At 34.6% G+C, this 26443-nt stretch overlaps 1 protein-coding gene across 3 annotated transcripts in view; it reads left to right on the top strand.

Annotated features, from left to right (window-relative positions):
- The window catches only part of ZNF800 (zinc finger protein 800), a 54372-nt gene that overhangs the window by 15193 nt on the left and 12736 nt on the right, over window positions 1-26443 (top strand). For 2 of the 3 annotated variants that reach the window (XM_053608984.1, XM_053608983.1), the window contains exon 5: window positions 1875-3570. In XM_053608984.1, the coding sequence (XP_053464959.1) occupies window positions 1875-3570 (1696 nt within the window). Of the gene's footprint in view, window positions 1-1874; window positions 3571-4774; window positions 6558-26443 lie in introns of those variants that run through there. The other variant, XM_053608985.1, reaches the window with a different exon arrangement.

Raw genomic sequence — 26443 nt, 5'->3', positions numbered from 1 at the left:
AGGAAGAGCGAGACCCCGTCTCTACAAAATACAGAAAAATTTGCTGGGCATAGTTGGGTGCAGCTGTAGTTCTAGCTACTTTGAAGGCTAAGGCAGAAGGATTGCTTGAGCCTAGGAATTTGAGGTTACGGTGACCTGTGATGACACTATTCTACTTTAACTGGGGTGACAAAGTGAGACTCTGTCTCTAAAAAAAAAAAAAAATTATTATTGTTAGTTTTTTTTGAGACAGAATCTTACTATGTTGCTGTGGTGTCACAGTTCACGGCAACCTCTAACTCTCTTGGGTTTAAGAGATTCTCTTGCCTCAGCCTCCCAAGTAGCTGGGACTACAGGCACCTGCCACAGTGCCGGGCTATTTTTTTGTTACAGTTTGGCCAGGGCTGGGTTTGAACGTGCCACCCTTGGTATATGGGACCTGCGCCCTACTTACTGAGCCAGAGGCACCATCCAATTAAGCTACCTGGGAGACTGGGGCAAGAGAATTGCCTAAGCCCAGGAGTTGGAGGTTGCTGTGTGATGCCACAGCATTCTACTGAGGGCAATAAAGTGAGACTCTGTTTATTAAAAAAAAAAAATTAGCTTCTTTTTTGGTAGTTATTTATTTTATAATTGTAGAGTTGATTTATATAGTGAAGTAGATAAATGGATTTGCTAGATTATTACTCTTCTTGGCTTGGCAGTACTCATTGTAGAAATATGAAAGTTTTTCTTATATGTATTATTTTATGCATATTCTGTTTTTAAGGGTTAAAAGCTATTTTATTTTTTATTTCAGGTTGACACAAGGGTACAAACAGTTAGATTATATTTTTTTGCATTTGTTAGGTTGAGTCCAAGTTGTAGTTGAGCCCTTCACCCAGAAGGATATGCTGTATACTCTTACATTGTGCCCATTGTTAGGTGGTAGCACACTAAAACCCACTCCTTTCTTCCCTCTCTTCTCTCACTCCTTCCTCCTCCCCACTCCATTTGGATGTAGTTGTGTTTTTCTCTCCTGTGGTAGTACAGTTGTTTATCTGTTGGTTTTATATTAATATTAAGTACACTGAATCTCATTTCTTGATTTCTACATAGATAACAGATTTGCTGCTAGATTTGTAGCTAGATTTAGAGTTTATGTAGAAGCATAACCAATGTTAGGGCAGTCTGTTACCATAGGTTTGCCTATAGTTTGGTTGCCTATAGAGGGCATAATTATTGTGCAAGTAAATAAAACTAGCTCTGTTCTGGGAATACATCTATAGTTTTTAATCGTTTGTTTTAGTAAATTGTGTCATGTTAGAAGATGTAATAGGACTGAGTTTAGGAAATACTTCTGTACATCATGTGATTAATGTTTATGTATTTGCTTATAAATCTTTTTCATTTCCATAAAATGGTCCAATAGACTAGATTAGATTAATTGTAGATCAAGTTAATAAGAATGCTGTTATGTTTTTGAAAAAACATCATTTTTATTTATGTAGTAACATTCCTAATACCTTTTTTCCATCCTGGGTTATGAGTTGCCATTGCTAGTCTAAAACTTTCAGACTAAAAATATGAAGTATCATTTTTATTGTTTAGGATACCTAAGTGTTTATGTATTTTATGTTAAGAGCACTTAAAAGCAGAAGTAGCTCTTTAGATTATGCCTATTCCTTAATATTTGTGTATCGTGGCAAGAATTTAAATTAAAGGGAATTTTAATTTAATTAATACTAGTTTTTATCTTCCTAAAATACTGAAAAGGAAATGATGCTCTTATAAGAATAAGCATGAACTAGTAATATAATAAATTTTAAGGTAGAAGTTCATAATATATCTTAAAATATTAGAGGGCTAGAGCAGGCTAATTATATCAGATTAAAATGTTGTTTTTTTCTTAACAGACCTTCCTGATGTAAATGATAAGCAAAGCCAAGCCATAAATGATCTCCTAGAAGCCATATATCCAAGTGTGGACAAACGAGAATATATTATTAAGCTAGAACCCATAGAAACTAATCAAAATGCAGTGTTTCAATATATTTCAAGGACTGATAATCCTACTGAAGTTACAGACTCAAGAAGTACCCCTGAACAAACCGAAGTTCAAATACAGGAAACTAGTGCTGAACAGTCGTCTAAAACAGTACCAGTTACAGATACAGAGGTAGAAACTGTAGAGCCCCCTCCTGTTGAGATTGTTGCAGATGAAGTTGTACCTACATCTGATGAACAACCTCAGGAATCACAGGCTGACGTGGAAACTTCTGACAATTCTGATTTTGGTCACCAGTTGATATGTTGTCTTTGTAGAAAAGAATTCAATTCTAGACGAGGTGTTCGCCGTCACATTCGAAAAGTCCACAAGAAAAAGATGGAAGAACTAAAAAAGTACATTGAAACACGAAAGAATCCAAACCAGTCCTCCAAAGGACGCAGTAAGAATGTTCTAGTTCCATTAAGTAGGAGTTGTCCAGTATGTTGTAAATCATTTGCTACAAAAGCGAATGTAAGGAGGCATTTTGATGAAGTTCATAGAGGACTGAGGAGGGATTCAATTACTCCTGATATAGCAACAAAGCCTGGGCAACCTTTGTTCCTGGATTCTGTTTCTCCTAAAAAATCTTTTAAGACTCGAAAACAAAAGTCGTCTTCAAAGGCTGAATACAATTTAACTGCATGCAAATGCCTCCTTTGCAAGAGGAAATATAGTTCACAAATAATGCTTAAAAGACATATGCAAATTGTTCACAAGATAACTCTTTCTGGAACAAACTCTAAAAGAGAGAAAGGCCCTAATAATACTGCCAGCAGTTCAGAAATAAAAGTTAAAGTTGAACCAGCAGATTCTGTAGAATCTTCACCCCCTTCCATTACCCATTCTCCACAGAATGAATTAAAGGGAACAAATCATTCAAATGAAAAAAAGAACACACCGGCAGCACAGAAAAATAAAGTTAAACAAGACTCTGAAAGCCCTAAATCAACTAGTCCATCGGCTGCAGGTGGCCAGCAGAAAACCAGGAAACCAAAACTTTCAGCTGGCTTTGACTTTAAGCAACTTTACTGTAAACTTTGTAAACGTCAGTTTACTTCCAAACAGAACTTGACTAAACACATTGAGTTGCACACAGATGGAAATAACATTTATGTTAAATTCTACAAGTGTCCTCTTTGCACTTACGAAACTCGCCGGAAACGTGATGTGATACGACATATAACTGTGGTTCATAAAAAGTCATCTCGCTATCTTGGGAAAATAACAGCCAGTTTAGAGATCAGAGCTATAAAAAAGCCAATTGATTTTGTTCTAAATAAAGTGGCAAAAAGAGGCCCTTCGAGGGACGAAGCAAAACATAGTGATTCAAAACATGATGGCACTTCTAACTCTCCTAGTAAAAAGTATGAAGTAGCTGACGTCGGTATTGAAGTAAAAGTCACAAAAAACTTTTCTCTTCACAGATGCAATAAATGTGGAAAGGCATTTGCCAAAAAGACTTATCTTGAACATCATAAGAAAACTCATAAGGCAAATGCTTCCAATTCACCTGAAGGAAACAAAACCAAAGGCCGAAGTACAAGATCTAAGGCTCTTGTCTGGTGAGGAACAGTTACAGAGTTTTGCTTTTTTCCCCCATCGAACTAAAAAAAATCATTTGACCATAATTTATAGCTGGTTCCATTTTAACACATTTGCTTCCATATATTTTATGGCAGTGGGAACTGCAAGAGTAATGTGCATATTGCATTTACCTCTTCAGTGACCTTTATTCCAGTGGCTTGGGAACAAAAGTTAACTTCAGAATTTATCTTCCACAGGACAATGCAATGTAGTTACAGGTAGATGGCACAGGGTCAGTGCGTTTAATTTTGTAAAATATATACATTTATATTGGCTATGTTTACAATAGAAGTCTTCTGTTTAACTAACTTTGCACAGGCTTAATTTGATTCAGTGACTTAGTCTACTAATTAATGCATTGTAGGAAAGTTAAATTTATTAGAATGAATTTGGCAATAATTATAGGAAAAGCATTTTTGAGGGACTGTAATTATTGTAAAAATCCATGTGTGACAGCTAAATAAAGTGCTGTACTCTGAAAAAAAAATCCCCAAATTGAATTTAGAATGATTAGCATTTATTATTTGTTTTTGACATAGTGCTTCCAGGCAAAGGGGAAAAGTTGGTAAACGTTTAGATTTTTTTTTCTCCTTGGGAGTGTGTGTGTTAGTTACTATTGCTAACAGTGATTATTTAGGTCCCAGATAATCTTCTTTTTTCCCTTTCTGTTTAATGAACTTTTTGGTGATCATTTCAACATAGTTAGTATTACTAATTTCAACATAGTTAATATTATTAATTAGGGATTTTTTTGTGGTTATCATTACAAGAAAAGTAAAATTCTTGTTTGGAAGAAAGAAAGATTACTTTTTCAAAGAAAGTTTTAGAACAAATGTAGACTTTTAAAATACAGCACAAGATAAGGATTGGACTCCCTAGACTTATTTTTGCAAGTCTATATATATTTTAAAAGTTTACCTTCAATACCATTGTTCTTTGTATTAGGCATTTAATGTATTTAATGAATATTAAATTAGTTTGAGATTCAGATTCTAAAGCAAAATACTTAGTTTTGAGTGCCGAGTAGGTTAAATGTTGTGGTTTGATTATCACACATTGTTGTAGTTGTGTGGAAAACCTGAGATGAAACCATCCTTTAGAAATCATTTACTGTTGTATAATTTAAAAACAAGGTTTTATTGGTAAACTCAAAAGTGTTCATTTATTCCCATTTCTCCTCAGATAACTTCAAGTGATGTACGAAAAGGTTTGGAGTTCATTTTTGTGGAAAGACTTTAAATTGGTGTTAGAACCACTAAACGCCTTCAAATGGTACTATGAGAAAAAAAAGAAAAACATTTTCATAAATATTCAACTGTAACTGCTGTTTGCTGACTAAAATAATAACCATCTAACCACTTGTTGTTAAGGCACTGCCTATTCCAGTACTTTTAAGTAGCTGTGACATTACATACCATCATCACAGTCCATCAGCTAACCACCCCTTGACCTTGTATATTTGGTCCGTAGTTTCTGCAAAAATGTTGCAAATTTTATTTTCCAAGCAGCTGGTTGACTAAAGGGATCATCAACCTGGAGAAAATATCAATTTTTAATTGACAAAACCTTTTTAATTGATAACTATCTTAGTGATTTTGGTTTTGTTTCACTTTATTTAACAAAGTTTTCATCTGGATTGTACATAAATAAGATTTTCTAGTGAGTATATATTAGGAAAAAAGACAAATTAGTACCAACACATTATAAATATTTAGCCTACTAAATATTTGTAATAATTTTTTCATCCATTTATTTCTAACTTGTTCTCTACAGCACTTAAGTGTTTGAAAGTTTCATTCTAAAATATATACTGCAGAAAAGTTTCAGTTTATTTTTATGCATGGATCATTACATTTTTCATTTCTAAACATCTGAAGTTTTTATGAAGATAAAACATTCCCCTATTTTTGAGTTTTATACAAAGCACTTTAATGATAGATGCAACCTTTTCAGTTTCTTTTTTTTTTAAAAAGGCCACACGTTTACTAATTTAATATGAAGGTAGCATATAGCTTACTGATATTTTATGGATGCAGACAATCCATGCACAACCGCTTCTTATGGTAGTAGTTTATTTCTTTAAATATTGCTAAAGAAAGGAAGATGCGGGTGTAAACCCTAATTTTTTTCTCCCAAGAAAAATCTTAAATGACCACTTTAGATAATATTTGATTCCTACTGTAAAACTTAGAAAATAATGAATTCTTGTGCATTTTTGTAATCAAGATTTTAGGAAAAACAGAAGTACATCTATCTTTATGAAATTTTTGGGAGGTTTTTATGTATCAATATTTTGTACTTTTTAGGGACTATTTTATTTTTTAGATTTTGTGTCAAATTATAATTTTAAAAGGTACAGCAGGAAATATACCATGTTTTTATATAGATTCATACCTGTACTTAGGAGGGACCCTGTCCATCTATACTTTTTGTATAAAATTTTAAATGTTGAAGATCCATAAGGTCTTAATAAAATGATTCTATAGCTAGAGAAACATTTACCCTTCCCAGTGCTTTGCACTAAAATATACTGTGAAAGGAAACTAGAAAGACTGTAATTGTTGCTGGAAATGTTCTATATTGAATGTACATGCTCTTGTTGGAAAAATGTACTATATGTGATGGAAATAAACCAGACTTAAAAGTTATTTCAGCTAAATGTGCTTCAGCAAAGGTGCATTGGTTGAAACTTAAATGTTTTATTATCAAATTTAAACTTATTCAGTGACTATGAGCAGCTACACTTGAATTACATCCTGTCAGTTTTATTTTTAAAAAATAGAGTAATAATTTCTCTTTAATTTAAAAACAAATTTACTTTTCCACATATGGAAAATTTGTACTTGTAGGTCTAACTTTAATGACTGATAGTATAATATATTTAGGGAACTAAATGTGTAGGTGGTTATTTCATTTACAAACCATCTTATAGTTGCGCATTATTAAACCTGTATGTTTGACTTTTGCAAGGTGTTATCTTTTATGCATTCCTACATACAAGATATATTCCAAAGATGTTTTTCAGACTGAGTACCTTTAACTGGTAAAAAGTTAATGAGGATTCCTAAAAAGCTTAGGGCAGCTTTTTTCAGCATCCTCTCATGTGTACTTCAGCCTTTTTTCTCTGCTTACTTGTCAAATACTGTAGGAAAGAAAGAAAAGTTGCCTGATGTTGCAGGAGAGCCCAGTTGGCTGAAATTCTCTTGTTTCACTCACCTGTTCCCACAGGACCATTCACAGTATGTCTCCTTTGAGATAATTCTAGGGTCAAAGAGCAGGAATTTAGAAGGAGAAAATGAGAGTTCTAGGGACTTTCAAAAGATTTCATCTGGGTCATGTAGAAACAAATAGCACTTTGCCAGGACTTGCCTCAATTAGGCCTAGAGAGATTGGGGACATTTTATCATAATAGCCAGATTAATGGATCATCACAGACGTAAAAGTTAGAGGCTAAACTGGGACCAGTTTAGAAAGGTGCAACAAATAAGAAGTTACTAGCAAATATTTGTTCTTCCTATTCCTTTTTGGTCTTTATCCTTACTATTCGTTTTATTTTGACTCAACCTTTGTTATTTCAGAGGCTTAGGCTTGAGGCTCTTGAGAAGTGGCCTAAGCAATTTGTGCCAGCAGCTTTTCTACATGTACGCTGTATAAACGTCTTAAGGTGACTTTTTATTGTTGTAGTGAGAAGTAGTTAAAGTCATCAGGAACTGCTTATTTTATATTAAAACCTATGTCTGGCTATAAATTATATCTACCTTTGTTGCTATTTGACCTATTGAATTTTTCTGTAGAATTCAACTTATATTTCTTCCTAAAGATACTTTCCAGTCCTAAGTGTGGTGGAGGAGGAGAAACAGTAACAGGTACAGCTTTGTATGTTTGGATAGTGCAAGTGAGAATTGGATAAGATATGGATTACCAGGTGGGCGTTAGAATGTGCCTTGATGAATCCACAACATTTTTTGGTGTATATCTCAATTCCCTACACCCCCAACCACTTCCCCTTGCTCCTTACTTTAAGAAGAAAACCTTTGAAGAATATATACTGGGGGTACCAAAAAATGAATACACATTTTTAAGAGATCTTGTTGGAAGTACAATTGATCATTCCCCCCAAAGTGTATGAATTTCAGGTAAAAATGGATGTGTGTAGCATGTCTGGATACACTTGACCAATAATGGTACCTTTAATTCAATTTCAAAAAGTAGTACATAGATAACATCTCTTAAAATGTCTATACATTTTTTTGACTCCCATCCTTAGGTTTTTTGTTTTTTTTTTTCTTTTTTTCTTTTTCTCTGCTGTTCTTGGTTGCCACAGATTGTTTTTATTGTTGAAAAGTAGCTTTACTTTTTTAAAGGAAAATGTATTTGTTACATTGCTTCAATAGGCTATTCTACTCAGTTTACATTCAAGAGCCTGTGGATGCGTTATGGAGGTTTGTGGTTTTGCTGTGGCTTGAGGCTATGAATACAAAAAAGGACTGTAGTTATAGATACCATGGCAAATACATAGGGAGATAGGCGTAAGTGGCTCTCATTCCCTGTTGTGGAGTTGCAAAAGATCTCTTCAAATAGCATGATCTCTGACAATGAGGTACAAATGCTACTAAAAATTTTAGAAGTTAGGTTTCCAGATTTCCTTTAGTAGTCCATGGAAATATTCTAGATCCTTAGTTTGGAGTTGTAAAACTTACTTTCCTAGTGGAATTCACAGACTATTAGGATTATGACTTAGCCAAGGCTTGCCTAATCTGAAGCCAAGGTCTAAGATAATGTGCAGCATGATGTTGGTTGTGCTATTAAACAAAATTCTTCTATGCTATCCTTTCCCCTCTCTTCGATGTTAAGAGCTAAAAGAAACGTTGGGATTTAAAAGGAGTAAGGATCAGCTATTTTAGGAACAGCTGTTAGTTTGATTTTTAAGACATTAAGCAAATGGTAAAATGCACAATAAAAGAGGGTTTCACTTAAATTTACCTGCAGTTGTTTTGGCTCTAGTTGTAACTTTCCAATTTATTCCTCCTGTCTTAATTTGTTTCTGTACCCTGTTGCTTTGCACTTCCAGCTCTTATTTTGTCTTTTTCTCTTCTGGTTAATAACCAAGATTAGGACCAAGATAGTTAGAATGTTTTGGGGGAAGGGAAGAGTATGAAAAGTGTAGCTCATTTCCTCCTTAATCTTTATTACTCTACACTGTATTTGAGAGGTTTATGATTTTCAAGCTTCTTCCTCTACGTATTTTTGCCACTACAACAAAGTTGGGGCGGTACTTAACAAAAGACGCTAGGTGCATCTGGTTACAGAAAATGTTCAAAGTTGGAGGTTTTGCTGTTTGTGCCCACTTAGCAGAATTAATTTGTTTTATTGTGTATTTTTGAGTCGGGGACTGTGACTTAATACTTTTTGTACAGTGCCTGGTTATACATCTTCATGAAGATATTTACCATATCCAGGTACTTTAAATAAAAGTTTGATAATGATATTAAAGCAAGTAGTAACCTTTTCCATTGCAAAATTGTGCTATCCTGTACTTTGGGACCTAATTTTATAAACATTTTTTCTTTCAATATTGATGGATTTCACTTATTTTACAAAATTCCACCAGTACTAAGATCAGTGTTTATGAAAATAAAGATAATTCTTAGTAATGGCCAATAATCATGTTTATGGAGTGCTTGCTGTATGGCAGGTGCTCCGCTAGATCTTTACATGCTTAATCTCTACTCTGACCAATGACCCTATGAAGTAAGACCTGTTTCTTCATTTTTAAAAAAAATTTTATTGGATAAAAAAATTGAAGCTTAGACAAGTTCAGTGATATACTCAGGTTCACATAGTAGGGGACTTGACACTAGATCTGACAACAAAGCCTGTGTCAGCGTAACCTTACATTGGCACATTTTACCACTTGCAAAGCACATTCACTGTATTATCTTAAATGTCAGCTTAATGTAATGATCTGGAGCTAGATTAACTGGTGAAATATTTTAATCCATAAATCATTTCCTTTGTGACCTTATGAAGGTTTACTTAAGCATTCTGCACCTTAGTCACTTCACCTATAAAATGGGGATAATATTTCTTACCTCATAGGTTTGTTCAGAGGATAAAATGAAAAATACATGTAATGCACTTAGAACAGTGCCTGGCATGTTACACTGAATGTTAGGTATTATCGTAAGTGACTTGCATAGCATATTCAAATGTGGAATTTATTTGGACTTTTTTATTATCTATTACATTTTATTTCTGGCTATGTGCAAAATGTTGACATGAAACAAATATTAATTGAATAACATGGCTTAAATACTCTTATAAAGTAAAACTTGTAGTTTTGTAGTACTATAATTGAAAGCTTTCAATTAAAGAAAGAATAGATTCTTCAGGAGAGTACAATTTGGGCTGAGTCAGGAATTTCTTTGGTGAATGTGTCATAAAAAGATAAAAAGAAATGGCAGTCATCAAAAGTCCTGCTAATGATAGTCATTAGTGGCAGTACTCCAAATTTTAGTTAAAGTTCTAGTACTGTTAAATTATCTGCTTAGTTTACCCACATACCTGACTGTTCTTGATCTTGCTTTTTAAATGATAAGGTGATAATTATAGAAATTTTAGTGTTTAGTGCATCACTAGAAAACACTTTGCTTTAGGTTTGGGTGAACTTCAGATCAAATGCTGGGGTTTTTACACCTGTGTAGCATCTTAATGTTTCTGATACTCAAATGCTTGTGTCAGGTTTCTAGAGCTTATTCCTGGCACACAAAATCTTGTAAAGTTTAACCAATAGAATGTTATGGTTGAAAAAAATAGCCAAACCAAAATAAACAAAAGAATCTTATTTAGGATGCTTGAGTAGTAATAACTTATCTGGGTGTCCTGCTCTGTGTAATCTTCTCTATGTGTGTATGTGTGTGTCTCTCTCTTCTTTTGACAATCTCACTCTGTTGCCTTGGGTTGAGTGCCATGGTGTCATAGCTCACAGCAACCTCAAATCTTGGGACTCAAGTGATCTTTTTGCCTCAGCCTCCTGAGTAGCTAGGACTACAGGTACCCGCCACAATGCCGTGCTTTTTTTTTGTTGTTTGTTTTCTATATTACTAGAGATGGAATCTTGCCTTTGCTCAGGCTCGTCTTGAACTCCTGAGCTCAGATGATTTACTTCCCTTGGCCACCAAAGTGCTAGGATTATAGGTGTAAGCAACTGCACCTGGCCTGGTAATGCTTCCAATACAAGAGTGTGTAACAATGTTAAGTTCAGATGAGAAATTATGACACCAGTATGAACCTTAAGTGCATGTAGCTTTTATTACAACTCAGGTTTTGAATGTTGGATTTCAATCCCTTCTATCTGTGGGATTATCCTAAAAATAAATTAGCTCTGAGAAATGGAACTGTGGCTTTTAGGCAAACTTACTCCTCAGCTGTGCAAAAGTGTTTTTAAAGACAGTTGAGACTCTTGCGTAGACAGGTGCTTTGGTATCCCTGAACCCCAAAGTATGAGCTAGTTGTGACTAGTAGCTTTTAGTCTGGATAGGAAACAGCAAGGAATACTTTTCTTCTACAAAAAACAAAACAAACAAAACAGTAGAGTGAAGCACAAGCACAATGTGCACAAGTGGTTTAATTATATGGAAAAACATGTAGGGATGAGATCTTTATGTAATTTTCCTAAATTTTTGACATAAAAGTTGTTAGGGAGGAAGATAGGGTAGGGTAAACTGTAGGAGAATAGCCATGCCATTTTCATGCCTTTTGCTTAGTGGCCATTTATTGAGTTCTTTAGAGTGCACTGTACTGGTCATTTGCAGATGTTTGAGAATTTTTGAGCTTCATTCACCTTTCCTTTGTATGGGCAGGCTTTGAGGAGATAATATAAACTAACAGGGCACATAAAGATAAATGAAAACACATTTTAGGACATTTATGAATAATTTTCAAACTTATACCTTTCATGAAACATATTTCTAATTTTCACTTTGTCCTTCACTTGACCATCTTGACTAGTCAGCTATTTTATTGTGATTCTAAGGGAATAGATTCACTTATTTGCCATGAAATTCAGATACAGAATTACATATATAAGCATAAGAAACGTCTCAAGGAGATGGTTTGTTTTCTGTAACTGCCTTTTTAATCTGTAAGTATGAAATTGTAATGATATGAGTTCTTAAATTTTAAGGTTTAGGATACTTCTTTGAAGCCCTGTCTTTCTAGCACAGTTAACTAGGGCTAAGAAACACAGTGTCCAAACCACGGACACTACAATATAAGAGTAAGACTCAGCAATGCTTTGATTGCTAGCCACCATCCAGCTTGCCGTGCCATCTAATTACAGGTGTGTGAATGCATGTGCACCCATTGCCTATTATACACAAATACTATGTTAAGCTTTTTTTTTTTTTTTTTTTATGGTTGCAAGCACAGAATTTTTACTTACTCTATAGCTATTAAAGGGAGGTTTAATAGAAGGCTTTATGTAGGGAAAATGAGAGATAGGAGTTGCCAGGCCTTAACAGGAATCAGAGAATGATTTTGATTTTACAACTTGGTTTTGTCATACAGATTTCAACTAGGTAAATGCTATGGAATCCAGAAAAAAATTAATGCAACTCTAGTGACTAGGAGTTTCCCACTATGCAGCAAGAAGTATTGCTTCTCTGCTGCTTTTAGCCCTTTTTAGATTCTGGTTTTACTTTTAAAAAATGAATTATCTCCCTTTATGTTTTCTCAATGTGGTTGTAACTGCCCCATACTTTTGCTGCCTGCCTTCTGTGTCTGCCTGCTATTTTTTCTCTCCATGTAGTTTTAGTTCAGACTTCCGAACTAAGCAGAAAATTCTCTTTCACTAAGTGAAAATGTGATTGGTTCAGTTAGACACATTGCCTGTTGGGCATATCTCCCATACCAGGCCTCTTTATAGGTTATTGGCCAATCTATATACATTGGTGCATCTTGGGACAGGTGCTCTCTGCTGGTCCTATTTTTTGTGATCATGGTGGCATAGTCAGTGGCATAAAACATGGCCCTGGGCCCAATAGATGTCATCTCTTGGTAGGAGTCTTTTAAAAACAATCCTAGAATGTAGTAAGTTTTTCAGTTCATATGCTTTTCTTCACTTTTTTTTTTTTTTTGTAGAGACAGAGTCTCACTGTACCGCCCTCCGGTAGAGTGCGGTGGCGTCACACGGCTCACAGCAACCTCTAACTCTTGGGCTTACGCGATTCTCTTGCCTCAGCCTCCTGAGCAGCTGGGACTACAGGCGCCCGCCACAGGCGCCCGGCTAATGCTTTTCTTCACTTTTAAAAGTGAGAGAATTAGAGGCATCCGTTGGTCTTGAGTATTGAGTTCATGCACTATCAGTAATCCTTTCCATACTGAGAAAGTGTGAGAAATAGTCTTTTCATCAGTATCTGCATTTCTTTTCTGAGCTGCCTGATGCCATTCCCAACTTTGTATTTGTAGATTCATACACAACCTAAAGTTTTCACTCAGAAAGAGCCATTACATTTCCTGTAGCAAAATATTAAGTCAGTCTGTCAGTTGCTGCTATTTTCCAGACACCCCCAATTATGCTGCACACTTTGAGTTGGTGATTTAGTGAATCTTTACAGTGTTATTCCTGCCTTTCTTGTTGTGCTTTCCACATTTTGGCTTAGTGCAAAATAGCTGCTTTATGTCCTGTCGTTCATTACTTCAGTGACAGACACTGCCAAGTGTTCATCATGTGTCTGGCATCGTTCCATTCATTTGGGGAAGCAGGATCATACAGCAGTTAAAGCATGCATTTTTAAGAGTTATGTACACCTGACTGCAAGTCCTGGTTCCTTTGCTTACTAGCTGTGTGGTTTGGACAGATTACTTAATCTTTCTAAGCTTCAATTTTCTTGTCTGTAAATGATAATAAAAACTACTTTATGTTTGTTGTGAGAATTTATAAAATTTTAGTGATGTATATAATATACTTAGCAGAATACCTCCTTCAAGGAAGAGTACAATAAATATTATTACTGTTGTAGTGATCACTAAAATTTGTTTCAGTTTCTTCTTAAAATACTTTTCAGCACTTAATTTCTGGTTATCTTGCTTTGCCATTTGATGTTCGTTGCCTTTTGTTGGCGTTAATCCAACTGTTTAGAGAAAAGTCAGATGATAAAGCTAAGATACACAGCAGTTTATTAAGTTAAAGCATATCATTATCTTATGTGTCTTTAATCTGCTGGATTTTTTTTTTTTTGTCAGCCCTTTTTGCTCAGTTTTTCAAGAATTTGCTAATCTTTTATGGTATTATTTTGCTTCTTATTAAAAATATGTAGTTTTGAGTAACAAAACTCAGGGCAGCTTTCTTTTTTTTAAACATTAGGCTTTGGGTACTTGAACATTTTGAGTTTACAAGCAAGAATCATGTCTTTTCTTTGTATGATCAATGCCTCAGACTCGCAGAAGTCCTCAAACTGCAGCCCCTGGGCCGAATGAGGCGATGTGATTGTATTTGTTCCATTTTGTTTTTTTACTTCAAAATAAGATATGTGCAGTGTGCATAGGAATTTGTTCATAGTTTTTTTTTTTTAAAAACTATAGTCCGGCCCTCCAACGGTCTGAGGGACAGTGAACTGGCCCCCTGTTTAAAAAGTTTGAGGACTCCTGCCTCAGAGTATTCCTGGCACACAATAGGTGCTAAGAAAATGTCAAAGGCAGGAACATTCTGTCAGTTATCTTTGGGCTTATCATTAGTCCACAGTCTAGCTTTGCTTTTATTTCTCTTTCTATGACCTCATCTAATCTCTGTAGCTTTTTCACCTGTGAGTTTTATCTTCATTTCCGTTATTCATGGTGTCTCTTACCTGTCTTATATGAACCTTCTAACCTGCATTGTTACTAAGTAATAGTTACAAGTTCAGATTTACAGGCGTGCCACATTAATTCATAAATAATTGCATACATGTGAGTGTGCACTTAGTGATTTTTGATAATTCTCAGGATTTTCCTTTGTTTAATTCATGCCTATCAAATTCTATGAAATGCAACTCACCTTCTACTTCACATTCCACTTCTAGATCCAAACAAAGCAAGCCTACAATTGTTGATTGTGTCTTTTTCTCATTCTTATAATCTTGAGAATTGAAGTTGATTCATTTTCATTTCATATATCCAATTCTCACATCTGCTTCAAAACTTTTACACTGCTTTTAAGCTTCCTATAAAGTCTTGTCAATGTCATAGCAAAAAGTAGAGAACATTTCTTTATGCTCACCTTTCCCATCAGAATTATTTTTTATCTTTTCCTTCTTTGGAGGAAGAGGTGTTCTTTTCCAATTCCAACACTTCCACTCTTGTCTGTCTACTTTTCTGGACCTTCCTCCAATAACTCCCCTCTCCTTCTCCCTCCTCATCGTCTGTCTCTCTGACCACTAGTTCCTCTCCCTCAACCTGTAACATGCTCAAATTTCTTTCAGCCAAAAAATAACTCTTCCATACTGCCTTCAGCCTAGTTCTTGCCATTTATTCTGTCAAACTTCCATGTGCTCTCCTACACCTGTTTTAGCACTGATTGTACAATGCTGTGATTGTTTATTTCCTTGCCTGCCTTCTCTATTAGACTATACATTCTTAAGAGGTCTGTGTCTTCTCATGATCAATATCAGTTCAACTGGAGTTATAAGTACTGCACTAGTAAGATTCATACTTGTTCATTTGGAATCACATAACACGTTCATAATTTATCTGATAAATCTTCAATGATTTAGAAAAACCATGAATGGAGGGGAAGAGGAATCTCCCTATTAAAAGAAGGTTCGTTTCCTTAATGATATGTCAATGTGAAGCAGTCGCACCTGTCTGTCCGTGTCAGCTTGCATCGAGAAGAATTGCAGAATGAAATAGAACCCATATTTCATTTTATGATAGATAAAGTAGGCCTGACAGGTATTTTGTTGTTGTTTCCTGAACTCTAGTTCTGCTAAGGCATTGGATAGCCATAGGCTCAGGAAATGGTCATATATTTCAAATTTTGCATACTTTTGGCATAATTTTGCCCAGCTAAACCTGTGATGGCTGTTTGGTTTTTATGACAATCACTGGCGTAATATATGATAGAATTCTGGCTCAAGAGACATGAGGAAGTCCTACAGGGGAATTCTAGAAAAGACTTATCATTCTCACTGATGACAAGTAAAGGATGAGGAAAAATAAGTCTTCTTTTTGTGGGATTAATTTGCTACACCTAAAATTTTGGCTGTCATTTTGGGAAAATAAATAGAGCCAGCATAAGAGAATTAGTCAACACACACGTAGGCAGAGAAAAATCGTAGAAAGAATATGCATCATAATGATGTAATTTATCCACCATGTTAATCCATCATTCTGCCTCTGATCTTTGTATGTACAATATTAAATTTCTACATTGCAAATTAAAAATAAAAACATTCTATGTCTTGATCACCACTGGTTCTCCAAGGCCTAAGGTTACTCCCAGTACATAGTAGGCATTCAATAAATACTTCTTGAATGAATGAATGTGTAGAGCATGCCTATATCATTCACTTGTGAACCATCTGTTATTTTTTTCTACTTCTACATTTGTACTGAAAGTTCACTTGAAGGTCACCACTGATTGCATAAATGGTAAATCTAGTGGCTTTTTGCTTTACATGATGTTTGACCTCTATTCTAGCATTAATGCTTAAAAATTTACCTTTTCCAGATGTTCATGGTCACTTATAACTGGGTCACTTTGGTCCAGCCTTGGCATAGTATTACATTCAAAGGAAGCAGATAAGCCAAACACCTTTGGAAAGTAATAAACTTTTAATATATTTTACTAAAATCTCCTAAGGAAATAACAATAACATAAAGTGCAGCAGACTACATACAAATTCTCTTTACCCACCTTTCTTCCCAAATCCTCATTTAGCTTGCAGTTTCTTTCAGTCTGTCTTCTGTAATACTTCCCACAGTGCTTGAAAACGTTCTATCAAAAATTCCTTGTTCTCTTCTCATCTCCATTGTCTCTTATTTTCTTATAAGAGTAACTACCCTTTCCAGTTTAAATCACTTTGGTCTCTCTTGACTTCTTCCAGTTCTTTCCCATACTAGTTCTCTTACCAGTATTCCAGAAGTCCAGGAGCATTCTCTTGATTTCATTTGGTTTTCTTTTACTAACATTTTTTGTATAACTTATTTTTTAAGCCTCTGATTAGTATCTCCTGACCTCCTGGATTTCCCCCTCCTTTGTTTTTATAGTGCCCTGTAAATCTCTTGAAATAATCTATTTGCATTTCTTCTCTAGATTATATGTTTCTTAAGAGTAGAAATCCTATCTTGCCTTTACACCCTGAATATTTAGCATAGTACCTAGAACATGGTGGATGTTGATAAATGTTGAACTGAAGCTCAAATGAACTTTGATACTTCCTCTCATACTGGTGGCTTTTGTTTGTTATTAGGCCTTCAAATATAGATTAAGGTTTTCTTGATCCGTTTTCTCTTTCTGTACTCTCTCAGTGATTTCTCCATTCTCAAGGCATCACTTACCACTTTTGTGAAGATGACTCCAGACCTGTTTTCTAGCCTGGCTATTTTCCTATTTGTTTTCGAAGTTGCATGTCAGACATCTCCACATGAATATTTATTCAGCATTTTAAATGCTGCAAAAACTAAACATATTTTCCTTTCCAAGCTTGTTCTTCCTGTATGTGTTCCCTGTCTGTTATTCTCACTCTACCCTTCTAGTTACCTACGCTAATTAGAATCCTGGCAAATACTTTGATTCTTTCTCTTAACACTCTTTACCTGAGTAATAATCAATACCTATTCATCCTGCCTCTGAATGTTTTCCATATTTGGCTCTTCCTTGTCATCTCCACCTTAAGTACTTTGATCTGGACTCTTATCTCTTGCTTTCACTACTGTAGCCCTCTCTTAACTGACCTCTAAACTGTCTCCTGTGCCGTTAGCAGTACTATCTTCCTAAAACATGGATCTGTTGTTACTATATATTTATAGCTTGACTAACTTACTCACTTTTTTAGGTCTCAGCTTAAATGTTAATTCTAAATAAAGGTAATCTAAAGTACATCTCCCTTGTCTGTTTCATGTTCCTTTCCTATCGTCATTTAGTACAGTTTGTATTTATGCTTATGTTTGTACATTGACTTGTTTAATGTCTGTCTTTCCACTGGAGAGATTTATGTAAGGGACTGGGAGAGTTACGTAGGTCCTGTGCCTAGCACAGTGCTTAGGATATAGTAATGCTTAAAAAATATTTATTGAAGAGTGGATGGATGGGTGATATCTTAATCAAAACAGGCAACTAGATACCAGGTAGCAAAGGCGGGGAAGTTACAAGCACCAAGGATCTTCATACAGTCTCACAAATCTTAGCCTTTCTAAAATAGTAATGGGCTTCTCTGTTTTTCCTTTTGTATTTGTTTGCTAAGGATGAGAGTCAACAATTAATATTACCCTACACTCACACTTTAGTGAAAGCTCTGTGGACTCTTTCTAAGCAGAAGATGGAACCAGGTTTGATGATTCAGTCAAAGCAAGTTTACTGTCAAACACTTGTCTTCTGAGGGCCATTTGTATTTCTGAAGAAATTCTAATAAAGTAAGAGATCACTAGACTTTTTTCCTGGTGTAAATATTATTTTTTGAGAATTTTCTCCAGAAAGCATTTTGAGAAAGGTGGCTCTTACATCAAGATTTGAAATAATTGTGTTGCTGTCCTTGGGTTTAGAATAATTGTTTTTTTTGTAGGAATTGTGTACTCATTGGGGTCAGAGGCCTTACGTAGGGTATTCAGTATGTAGCTTCTCAGTTATTCAGCGTCTTAGGAGATAATCTCATGTAACATAGTTTTGTTTTATGCATTTTACATCTAGTAACTGCAGTTTCCCCTGAAGTTCTAAAGCTGAAAAACAAAACTATATTGAATGAAGACCTTTCCAACGGATATACTTTCTTTCCTTCATAAACCGAGTTTATTTATCTAGAGTCGATGGAGAATAGGTTAAGTTTAGAACACATGGATTTGAAGAAAAATAAAACTTGCTCACTCTCAGGAAGTATACAGTATAGACTTTTTAATGTTTTTCACCTGAGCTATGTATTCAGCTATCAACTGGATGTTTTCATGTCAGTGTTTCTCAGTCACTGTGTCAAAAAATGGACTTACTTTTTTTCAAACCCACATTTTTTTCTTATATTTCCTTTCTCAAAAATGTATACTAGATGATTCAAGGTAGAAATACAGGAGCCATCCTTGGCTTCTCTCTCTCCCCTGCACATATTTAATCACTCTCTTTGTCTGCTATTCCTACTTTCTTAACATTGTTTGAATCTGTCTACTTTTTTTTGTTTTGTTTTAGATCTGCTGCCCCTTTCTTAGTTTAGATCACTTTTACCTCATATCTGTCCTAGCACTAAGGTGATTGCTTTCTAACTGTCCCTTTCACTTTGTCCCTCTTTATTTCATTCCTCCACACTGAAGCTAGAGTGATTTTTCTCAAGTGCAAAACTGTGCTCTTATCTCCAGGCCCTCACCTTAGAATGCCCGCTGTGTCACCCACCCCTCTTCTTTCAGCCTTCCCTGTTCAAGGCAAGAGTGGAGATGTCCCTTTAATGCACCAATGTACTCATCCCATGTCTGCCCATCCCTTTGTAGCAGTTACTACCTTGTTTTTTGATTACTTATGATTACCTATGTATTTGGGTCTCACTGACCAGACTGAAAAAGGCCATTAGTGGCAGGGCTGTGTCTTAATTATCCTTGTGTCCGCAGTGTCCTACACAGCACCTAGTACACAGTGTGTGTAACCAATAGGATTTGTGGAGGGAATGAGTTTTGGATGGAGACTGTCAGTTAAAGGACCTTCAAGGCTGCTCCAGGGAAAGGCCAGTATCAGTCTTCTTGGCACATTATCCAGGAGAAGTAATACTAATTTATGTCTTTGTTCCTAACTTAATTGGTACTTTAACCTTTAACCACATCCTTGCAAACTTGGATTACATGCTTGTAGTGATAATCAGTAAAGTTGATAAGTTATTTTTTCATATTTTAGTTCTCATTTTTTATTTTTAGTTTTTAACTTTGTTGCTGTTGATTGAATTGAATATTTGAGTTACTGTTGGTGTGAATAAAGTTGCCCTGAGGAGACTCTTAGCATGTTAAAAAAATCACAAGTTTGTGTTGGTGGTACCTTGTGATTTCAAATGTATTTTGTGTCAACAAAGAGCTAATGAGGGTCTCTGGGGAAAACATAGATCTGGATTGACCTCAACTTTTCCTCCATTGGAGAGGTTATTGAATTTCTTATAAAGGATTATATGTAAATGTACAAAATAACTCTTGTCCTGTTAATAACAAACAGAATGGCTGAAATACTATTAATACATAAAGTGGCATTTAAAGGAGTTCTGTACTTTGGTGAAGCCAAAATTTCTTTGGTTACATTAGTGGTTGGTTGGTTAATTTGGATATGGATTCAGTTTCCTATGAAATTTTGAAAATATATAGATTAAAATGGAAATTCTGACTCAGTAGATCTGGGTGGGACCTGAGATTTCCCAGTTTGAACAAGCTTTCATATGATGTCTGTGCCACTGGTCTGTTATCCACACTGAGCAATGAGGCTGTAAACAATAACTCTACATTTTAAAAGATCCTCCCTTCCTCCCTCCCTTCCTTCCTGTTTGATGTATCTGTACCTATATCTTTTATTTCATAAGTTGAGTTTCATGGGCTTTAGATCCAGTTCAAAATAGCTTTTTTTAAATCTACTCTTTCATTAAGATTTCCAGACACAGAGGATGAACCTTTGTTCTTTTTTTTCTGTGACCATCAAGTATAAGATAAGCATGTGAATCTGAAGGTAACTTCTCATTTCCGATCCTCCTGTCAGCTCTGGTCCTTTGAGGTCAAATAAAAGACAGTGGTGGAAGCAAGCTGTCTGTTCAGAGACCCTTCTGCCTTTTAAAAATAAAACTTGATTCTGAAAATTGCACATGCTTTATTTTCAGTATGATATTGTTAGAAATAGATGTGTTTATTGTTTTTTTAGGCATTAATGGACAGTTTTGGTTTTTGATAAACTATTTTTAAAATACCTTTATCTTTTCAATTTTTAATGAATTAAAAAAATTGCTTCCAGGTTCTCTTTATTATGATTTTTAATTTAGTATGTTCTATATAAAGGTGGAAATAGCTTTATGGCTTTTAAATAACTGATTATATTTGCTTCTAAGAATTAAGAACAACTCAGACCTTACTTGGATGGATCATAGGACGCTGAAGGGATGCTGGGGCTGTGATATTTGACAGGAAGTATGCTAATGTGACCACAGTTGATTTGGAGGCTGTGGGATGGTGGCAGCTAGGTTTGTTTACCTATTACTGATGCATAGGTGGTGTCCTAGGCATGCAGGCAAACAGGTATTTGCTAGGTTGAATTAACCCAGATTCCTTTTAGCCACTTGAGTGATGCAAGCCTTTGTATCACATGTTAATTAAGAAGTTTATTACTTGCAAGACTAGTTGTGTTTGAAATGAAGTATTTATTTGCCTTTAAAGACTGAAGGTTTTAACTTTATTGGATAGAAGATGAAAGAAATTGTTTAAAAATATGATCAGGGGACAGATTAATAATAATAAGCAAATTAAATTTTTTTTCCTGTAGAGCTTCTTCAGGGTTCAGAAGTCAAAAGAATTTTGTGAGTATTCTTTACATTTCATTGTCTTAGGTTGACCTTCATTTATTCAGTAGACGTATTAATCCTGTTTTGTGTGATGCACTGAGTTAGGTGCTAGGGATACAGAGGTAAGCAAAGCAGTTCTTCTTCAAGTACAGTGGAAGGGGAGGAATGCATTGTAAGGACACAGACATAGAATATTAAAGGCACACTGATGGGTTCGGAAGACTTCTTGTAATTCTTAAATTTATGAGTTTTGAAAGTGTTAACTAGGCAGCCAAAAGTTTCCAAGTAGGTACAGAGACAAAGAAACCACATGTAGATTAAGGGAAGGAATATGAGACAAGGCATTGCCAAATCAAGAAATATCTTATACATCAAGTAAGTAGTTTGTTTGACATCTGATAGCACTCAGGAGACTGAATTGAGGTGGAGGTGGGGAGGTAAGATTTGTGTTGGGGATCAATTAGGAGGCAGTTTCAGAAATCTAAGTGAGATTGTTAGGGCCTAAATTTAGGTAATGGCAATGAGACTATAGAGAAAGATACAGACGCCATAGTTCTTTCAGAAGTAAAATTTTCCAAGCATTAGAGATGAATAAAGAATATGTATGATTCACTGTTTTGGGCATTCTGGTTGGGCAGGTAGGTAGTGCCATTCTTCAAGGTAGTGAATACAGAGGAGGAGCACTTTTCCAGGAGAAAATGCCCAATTACAATTTAAATATGTTGAGTTTGAGGTGCTTGTGGGACATCTAATTGGAGATGTTTAATAAATACACAGGTTCGATCAGGAGAGAAATTGTCCCAGGGCTAGAGACTTAGAAGTTATTAGTGTTTGAGTACTTGTTGAAATCATAGGTTTGAGATTACCAGAAGAATAGAGTCAATACATCATACTACTCCTGAAATTCTTTTAGTTTATTATATAATTTAGGGCAATACCTACCTATTTCAGTTTTTCATTTGGGATATGTTGTTTGTCTAGCACTGTTTCTCTCTGTGTCTGTCCTTCTGTCTCCTCTTCCCCCTTATAAAATAAGTAATGTAACATATATATATATAATATATATGTTACTTTTAAGATGTATTGGATAATTAAATTGTAATAGTATTAGGCCATATGAATTAATTTATGTATTGTAGTCAGAGGGCTTTTAAGATAAAATCTGTAAGATCTATATAAAAGAGTATTTCTTAAAATAAGAAGTATATTTTAAAATAAAACAATTTGTTAGTGATCTTGGACTGACCAAGATCTGTTTGTTTAGTCTCATAGCTTTGATCTGGCTAGGAATTGTTCACAATTCAGTCTCTGTGCCTCTCATCAAGATATTCTTGAACTCTGTGAACCTAAGCTAGGAAGACATCATTTGGGTGGTAAGATCCTGATAGAATCTGACACAATTCATATGATAAATTTAATCTGATATTCACAACTAGAATCTAAGAGAAAAAATATGATATTGAAAGTTGAACAGGTGATTGAGATATATTAATTTTTCTTTGCAATGCTATACTTTTTCTACTGGTGACTACTTAATAAAAGGTAGACTGTTCATTGTCTTATGTTCCTGTAGTTTTCACTGGTTTCTCCCTTTTTGCCTTTCTGAAGGAAATGATAAAACTTTTCTTGATCTTGCTATCTAGATAACCACTGGAGTTATCTAGAAATTTTTGTCCTCTTGAGATTAAAATGAAACAGCCTATTTACTACTCCCTCGTTTCTCCCTGCCCAAGAAAAATTGGTACTTAATGAGAGAATGCAAAATGACTTTTAATAAGTCAGTCCTGCTTGGGATTGAAACCAGTGATTTAATATAGAAAGCATAGCCATTGGTCTGTTGAAAGCAACAGCCACTGATCTATATCCAACATTTTGGATTAATGTTTAAAGTCCGTCTTTGAAGAGGAGAATTCCCAGCAAAGTTGGTGTGTCAGGTGTCAACAGAGTGAATTTTATGGATGAGTATGACCCCCCAAAATTGAAGTCAATAATAAAAATGTTAACAGACTTGAGCTAAGAGAAGATAGCTATAATAAAACAACTTTTTGTTATTCTCATATGATCTAAAGTAAAATGAAAAAAAAAAAAACCCACCTTTAAAATTTTTCTATTCTAATGCTTTGAAAATCATTTCTTTTTCTTGTTGCTTGTACTTTAATCAATAATAGATATTAGCATAAAAGTCTAATATCCACATCAATGCAAGGCACACTGTTGTTGCTCACAGTTACACTGTTAATCATAGACTCTATCACCTGTTGCCCATCTTCCTTTTAAAATAAATTTGTTTGAATATTGACACGTTTTTTCCTGGGAAGTGTCTATACATGTATATCCATTTACACTCCAGTGAATCACTAAGAAATTATCAATAAAAGTCATATGTATATTTAGGGGTTTGAAAGATTGTAGTAAAAATGAACAGTAGAATAGAATTTTAGAATATATGTGTTCTGCATTGAGGACTTCATTTGTTTTATAGCCTTCTTACCCTAGCTAACATTTTAGAGATAATTTTTTTTAGAAATTTCTTACAAGGTTTATCAGTGTGTTACCAATGACCATTCCCTCTTTCTCTCTTTATCCACGTGGTAATGAAGGCCTTGAGTTTATATTGTATATCTTGCCAAAAGTTAAGTGGTTATTTGTTATTCCTTTAGCTTTATTAGATCACTAGATCTCTGAGAGATACAAGATAGTTTTTGTTTTATTTTAACATTTTTCCTTGAAATAAACCCTCCAATACTATATTATTTCATCAACCAGGCTCAAGTCAGTTAAATCAGTGTAAAATTAAAACCAGCACCTCTTGATTTCCTGGTTTTGTGTGTTTTAATTGAAGCTGATTCCTGAGTGTAAAGGTTGTGATAGGTACCTGAAACAAAATGCTGGCAAATGGTTGCCAAACATCCTGAATAAAGATGATTTTCTGATATCCCAGGGCCTTGTCCTAATATAATGTTGGATCTAGATGCATGTCAATCTTACATTTGAGCCTTGTCAGTTTTGATACATTACTAATGTGTCACCACTTTTATGTATTCTGTAAAGAAAATTTGGCAACTCAGTATTTGAAAAATAATTTCTAACATTTTTAGCCAACTTATTATGAAGAATTAAACTATGACTAAAAATGAATTCATCATTCTACTCTCTACTACTCATACTACTACCGCCATCTTACTAACACTGACTCTCTTGTTCCCTTCTTTTTGTCCATGCTACCTCCATAACTTTGCTTACTACATGGACTTTAAAGTCCTATTGCTTTTATGAATCTGTTCTTGACAGAGAGGCCTCTTCTTCTAATGAACTTACAGCATTTACCTTACCATTTATTCTTCACTCTCATCTTTTGTGTTATTATGGCATTGTTAATTACATTGTCCCCATGATTAGACTCTAAGCCCTTGGAAACCCAAGACTAGCAGTTCTACCCTACAGCATGTAGAATTATGGATGAATAGATCACCAGGCCTGTCCCTGTTTTTCCTATTCTGTAAGGTTTCAGGAAATTTTGATTTCTTTCTTTTCAATGTCTTCATGTCCTACTTTTACTGGTCTAAGCTTCTACTGTTCTACTGTTGGCCCCCTTTGGTTCTGTTAGTATCTTTGTTTATGAAGATTATGGATGATTTAAGGATATTTTTGAATTAATTTTATGGGTGATTTTTCCTATCTCAGGATCCATTTTGAAACTGCCACAGAAATACTACCTCTTTTTACTTACAGTTACTAATTATTCATTTATCAAAATGTTTTGAGACAATGTATCTTAGAAGCAACAGTTTGGATATGTAAAAAAAAGGGGGAATCATTTAACCACATTTTAACTTGTGATAACAAAACAAAAAGAAGGAAGATAAATATTGTCCACTTAACCTAAACTTTCTTCCCAGACTCCTTTGCTTACTATTTTCCCTTATAGCCTGATGGAAATGTGTCAGGTAGAAATATAGATAATTATAATACTGTGTTGTGTAAGTAACTGCAAAATAAGGTGTATAGTTTTTTTATTTCACTACCTGGAATTTTGTATATACCTTCTATTGAGCTATAATTCTGTTGAATTATAGTTGGGGAACTTAGAGATTTAATATAACATCATTTTAAAGTGGAGAAAATTGAGGTAAGTGATTACATAAGGCCAAATGTGTAGTTAATGAAGAAGTTAGGAATAGAAGCTAGCTATCTCTTAGAGATGATTTTAATAGGCAATAACCTATCCGTATTTTTTAAAAGTACAAGAAATTATACTGTGAAAGGTAAGTTTTCTACCCCATCTCTCATTCTTCTATTCCCTTCCCCAGAAGCAAGAATTCAGCAGTTTCTTGGGCTTTCAGGAGCTGTTTCATGTGCATTTAACTATATATATATATATATATATATATATATATATATATATATATACACATTCCCCTTCCCTGAAGTGGTAGCATGTTGTTCATACTTTTCTGTATCTTGCTTTTTTTCAGTTGTTCAACAGTAAGTCTGAAAGTTACAGAACCTAGATGTTTTTATTCCTTGATCCATATGCTTTCCATTTTACCATACTGCCTATCATTGAGGAAACTGATTTTTGTTAAATAAATGGACAGAGTATTATTATTTATTTCTAGTATATATTGAGTACCTCATGTGCAACATAATGTAGTATTTCACATCTCTTTTGTAAAGAGAGGGATCATAGTTATTGATTTATTTTACGATAAATATTGTTGAAGTTAAAAAGCAATAAAGGAAATTTATAAATAGCTATTAGTATTAGTTGTCAAAAATAGCTAATTGGACGTTTGCTTTTCTATTTGAGAGGAAAATGGCAGATGAACTTTTCAGGGCAATATTTTCCTTTAGGCTTGTGTAAAAATCTGCATGAAGAAAAGTCTGTATAGTAAGTACGAAACAGTCAACCTATCTCAGGACCAGTGAGAAGCAATGATGATATAATCAAATCACCAATGTTTGTTTCATTTTCTAAATTTTAAACTTTAAAATTAAAGAAATAATGTTTAATTTGCTTCTCAAAATAGTTCATAATTATATATTTTAACCTTGTTATGAATCATGATCATCTGTATTAAAATATACCCTTAATTTTGATCATTCTGGGCTTATTTTGCAGTGTATCTATCAATGCAGTTATTGGTGTTTATTT

This window comes from Nycticebus coucang, chromosome 11 (assembly GCF_027406575.1).
Source record: "Nycticebus coucang isolate mNycCou1 chromosome 11, mNycCou1.pri, whole genome shotgun sequence".
Lineage (NCBI taxonomy): Eukaryota > Metazoa > Chordata > Mammalia > Primates > Lorisidae > Nycticebus > Nycticebus coucang.
Note: the sequence above shows the minus strand (reverse complement) of the source record. Positions and strands in the feature narration are given on the sequence as shown.